We start from the raw sequence: 3,996 nt of genomic DNA on the forward strand, positions 1-3,996 counted from the left end.
GGGGAGCCGGAAAGACTTGCCCACCCTCCTGCGGGCTTGGCCAGAGCCAGGAGGGACGAAGGCACCTGCCCTGACCAGCGGTTCCTCCTTGCGCCGCCTGCCAGGGGCTGTAAATCTAACCTATTAAGGCAATAAAAGAGCTGGTTCCAAAGTTTATCCCCTCTGATGCCAGTTTTTGGAGGGAGTTCCCCTAATAGGATGTAGCCGATTGGGGGGTATCTGGTTAAGGAAAAAACAATGATGAGCAGCACAAAAACATTTCTGCATAGAAATTAGCTTGTCTGGCCCTCCCCTTTGTGTGCGCTGGATCCAAGCTTCATTGCTTAAAAAAAAGAAGAAAAGAAAAGAAAAAAAGAGTTTAATAATTACCTTTGTTGACCTCTGTACCTTCTGGCTTCCTTCACTCCTGGGCACAAGACATGGCCATTCCTGGGTGCGACCGTGCAGACGCGCAGACGCCTCCAGCAGCCGCCCTGGGCAGCTCCCCGGACCCCAGGAGGGCAAGAAGCAGGTAAGGCCGAAGGGTGATGGGAAGGCTCCGCACTCTCCCGGCTAGGGCCTGGGGAAGACTTTATTTAGAGAAAGGGTCCAGGAAATGACCACCAACCAGCTGAGCCTGGAGCTGATTCTCCCTAGCATCGCATGCCTGGTGTCACTTGGTGCAGAAGCATCCCCGCTATGGGTCCATCTCACGCCAGGCACCTTCATCTTGGGAAGTGATCATGGGGAAAGCATTCCTTCGTCGGACTTGATTCCACTAAGGATATTCCAGGATGTTTAAAAATACTTCTTTTTACTTTTGGAAAAAAAAGGAGTTGGAGGTAGAATGACTTTGGGGCGTGTCGTTGCTGGTGGGCAGGAGCTGACAGCTCAGGCCCCCGGGGGCTGCGGGGCAGCTGGGAAAATGCACAGGAGCCCCCTTCCTCCCCCCCCCCCCCCCGCAGCATCCGTGGTGGTCCTGCGGGTTGTTAGCCCCAGGAATGAACAGATCATCCCTAAGGGGTTGACAAGGGTGCTTCCCGGAAACAGTAGCTAAGAAGCTGCTTTTGGAGCCCGGCCCCATGGGCCCGGGAGGGTCATCCAGGAGAGTGAGCCAGGATCGTGCTGGCTGAGCCTTGGGTCTGCGTCTCGTCCGCTCAGCATGTGCTGAGTCAAGGCCCCTGCTCTCCTTGCAGCCTCCTAGAACTGGTGGGAGGGGAAAATGGAGAAGACAAGCCTGAGAAACAGGAGAGAGGATGAGAGGTCCATCCAGAGCATCCAGAGTAAGGAACCCAAGACCACAAGTCTCCAGAAGGAGGTAAGGCCGTCCCTCGGCACCGGCCCTTCCCAGGTCAAGCACGCTAAGCGCGGTCCCAGTGAAGACCTCACTGATCTCTCATTTGTAAAGCACATCTCAAAGCAAACAATTCCTTGGACTTACCTCTTTTCTTCTGGCCAGTGAATTCAGCATTTTCCTGCGAGGTTAATGCATGTGTGTTTCTGTGAGCCGGGCGGGACTCACAGAGGGACTGGTGTTTGCTCAGACCCGTGGCCTCAGGGATGGTTAGAGAGGACCTTCTGATGTTGGAGTCCCCCCCTACCCCATAGCATCGTCACCAAGTATCTGCCCCTTGTATGTGCCTCGTATTCCTTCAGTGATGGGAAACTTGTTCCTTTTTAGTGTCTAGCAGGGGTAGCAAGTGTGACATGGGTGTGTTGTGGATGATCCCTGAGATGGAACGTAGTAGTGGCTGGACTTGGAGGTGCCTGCACCCCAGAGGGGCCCGTGTCACTCAGGGCTGGCACTGGGGCTGCAAGGAAGGGGAGCTTGCAGGTGGATAGGTGTGGAGGGTCAGCTTCAAGCTCACAGGATGAGAAGGGAGAGTCCCCCCAGAACAAGATCAGGCTGGCTTTGAGGGCCTGACAAGCGGGCTAAGCCTTGGGCAGAGCCTCCAAGAACTCCCCTGCCTGGTGGCAGAAGGGATAGAGGAGGGATTTGGGGGATGGCATGGCTTGACTGTGGGTTGGCCTGGGATCTGGGTTCCCTAGGAGTTGGCTAATGGGTGTTGCTGCCCACTGAAAAGCACAGAGCTAACCCCAGGTATGTCCTCAATTCATCCCTAAAGCCGGGCAGCTTCCGGGTGAATGCAGACCTCAGTGGGAGGAAGGATTCGGGAGAGCTCCCAGGCTGGTCAGCTAAATGGGCCCTTAGAGGAGAAAAGCCGAGACTGTCCTGCTAGTGCACGCCAGCCCTGAGGCCAGAATGGGCCCTGACCCTGCTCCCTGGGCCCTCCCCAATTGCGTGTGACCCTTGCTGCCAAGCCACAGCTGGGGTCTTCCTTGTTCACTGGGCTCTAACCCTGAGCACAGCCTCTGCCCAGATAGGTGAGTGGGTATGTTCACCTCGGACTTCAGAACTGAGGCCTGGTGGATGCTGAGGGCTGACACTGTAAGTAGGGACCTGAGTCACACATTGTCTCCCCTTAAAAAAGTTTTTTCTCTTAATTCATGTATAATTTATGTACAGATCTTCAGTGTGCAGTTTGATGAGTTTTGACAAACTGATCACTCTAGAAAATTCCCTCTTGCCCCTTCCCAGGCGGGCCCCCCCAGTCCCGAGTTTCCATCCCTGTAGGTTAGTTTTGTCTGTTCCTAAATGTCATAGGAATGGAACTCTATGGTTTGTGTCTGAGTCGGGGCTTGTTGGTAGGAAGCTCACACCCTGCAAAATGGCATCAGAGAAAGTTCACGGCTTCGGAGTGTTCCTGTCCCTGGAGGCCTTGGTTTCTCCCCCTGCCCCCGCCTCTGCTCCCCGCGAGGCCCCTGGCCCAGACCAGAGCCCTGATGTCATTGTTTGCTAAACCAGCCTTTAGGACCGTCTGGGTCACTTTGTCAAGTGCAGTCAGGGTAGAGGTCGGGAGCATGGAACCTGAGCTGGCTGTCCAACCCTGGGCAGTAACGTGACCTTTCTGTGCCTCCATGTTCTCCTCTGTAACATGGGGGTGACACGGGCACACCCAGCTCATGAGGTGAGGATGAATGAACTTGACGTGAGCTAAGCTGGGTGTTAACTGCTGCAGTGCTGGCCAGAGGTGCCTGGGCCGCACCGAGGGAGGGGAGCGGGGAGGCAGGGCTGTGCACGTCTGTCGGAGCTGCACTAACGCCCCTCCCCCTCCCCACACCCCAGGTGGGCCTGCTCAGCGGCATCAGCATCATCGTGGGCACCATCATCGGCTCTGGGATCTTCATCTCCCCCAAGTCTGTGCTCAGCAACACGGAAGCCGTGGGGCCCTGCCTCATCATATGGGCGGCCTGTGGGGTCCTCGCAACGCTGGGTAATTAAGACGCCCCTCCCTGGCGAGCTCGCCCGGTGGTAGGTGTGGTAGGTGGGGACGGGCTATGCGGGCCCCCTCTGTGCCCTGGCCTGGCCATTGCTGGGGTCCCTTTCAACACCCGTGGGCCGCTGGTGTAGATCGGGCTGCACTGAAATGAGCCGTGGCCAGAGCTCAGGGGTCTGACGAGTTGGGGTGGCCCCGTGGGCACAGCCCCAGAGGGGAGGGGGCTCCCTCGGACCAGGGCAGCGCCTCACCGGGGGCCACGGGGACCCCTTCCTCTCTGTGTTCTAGGGGCCCTGTGCTTTGCGGAGCTTGGTACGATGATCACCAAGTCAGGGGGCGAGTACCCTTACCTGATGGAGGCCTTCGGGCCCATCCCTGCCTACCTCTTTTCCTGGACCAGCCTGTTCGTCATAAAGCCCACATCCTTCGCCATCATCTGCCTCAGCTTCTCCGAGTATGTCTGTGCGCCCTTCTACTCAGGCTGCAAGCCCCCTGAGGTTGTCGTGAAATGCCTGGCTGCCGCTGCCATCTGTGAGTCCCCAAGTGTGATGCCCTGGGCAGGGGCAGGAAAGCCCTGCCACAGGTGACGTGGGGGGGAGGGGTGACGTGGGGGGGGGGGGGGATGTGGGGGGGGGGTGACGGGGGGGGGGGGACAAGGGGGGAGGCCTGTTATGTTTGT

General features: G+C 57.6%; 1 protein-coding gene across 1 annotated transcript in view; it reads left to right on the forward strand.

Annotated features, from left to right (window-relative positions):
* The first annotated feature begins 1,201 nt into the window (after positions 1 to 1,201).
* The window catches only part of SLC7A9 (solute carrier family 7 member 9), a 31,330-nt gene continuing 28,535 nt past the window's right edge, over positions 1,202 to 3,996 (forward strand). The window contains exons 1-3 of the mRNA XM_021701085.1: positions 1,202 to 1,297; positions 3,167 to 3,314; positions 3,606 to 3,848. Coding sequence (XP_021556760.1) covers positions 1,202 to 1,297; positions 3,167 to 3,314; positions 3,606 to 3,848 — 487 coding nt within the window. The remainder of the gene's footprint in view (positions 1,298 to 3,166; positions 3,315 to 3,605; positions 3,849 to 3,996) is intronic.

This window comes from Neomonachus schauinslandi, chromosome 16 (genome assembly GCF_002201575.2).
Source record: "Neomonachus schauinslandi chromosome 16, ASM220157v2, whole genome shotgun sequence".
Lineage (NCBI taxonomy): Eukaryota > Metazoa > Chordata > Mammalia > Carnivora > Phocidae > Neomonachus > Neomonachus schauinslandi.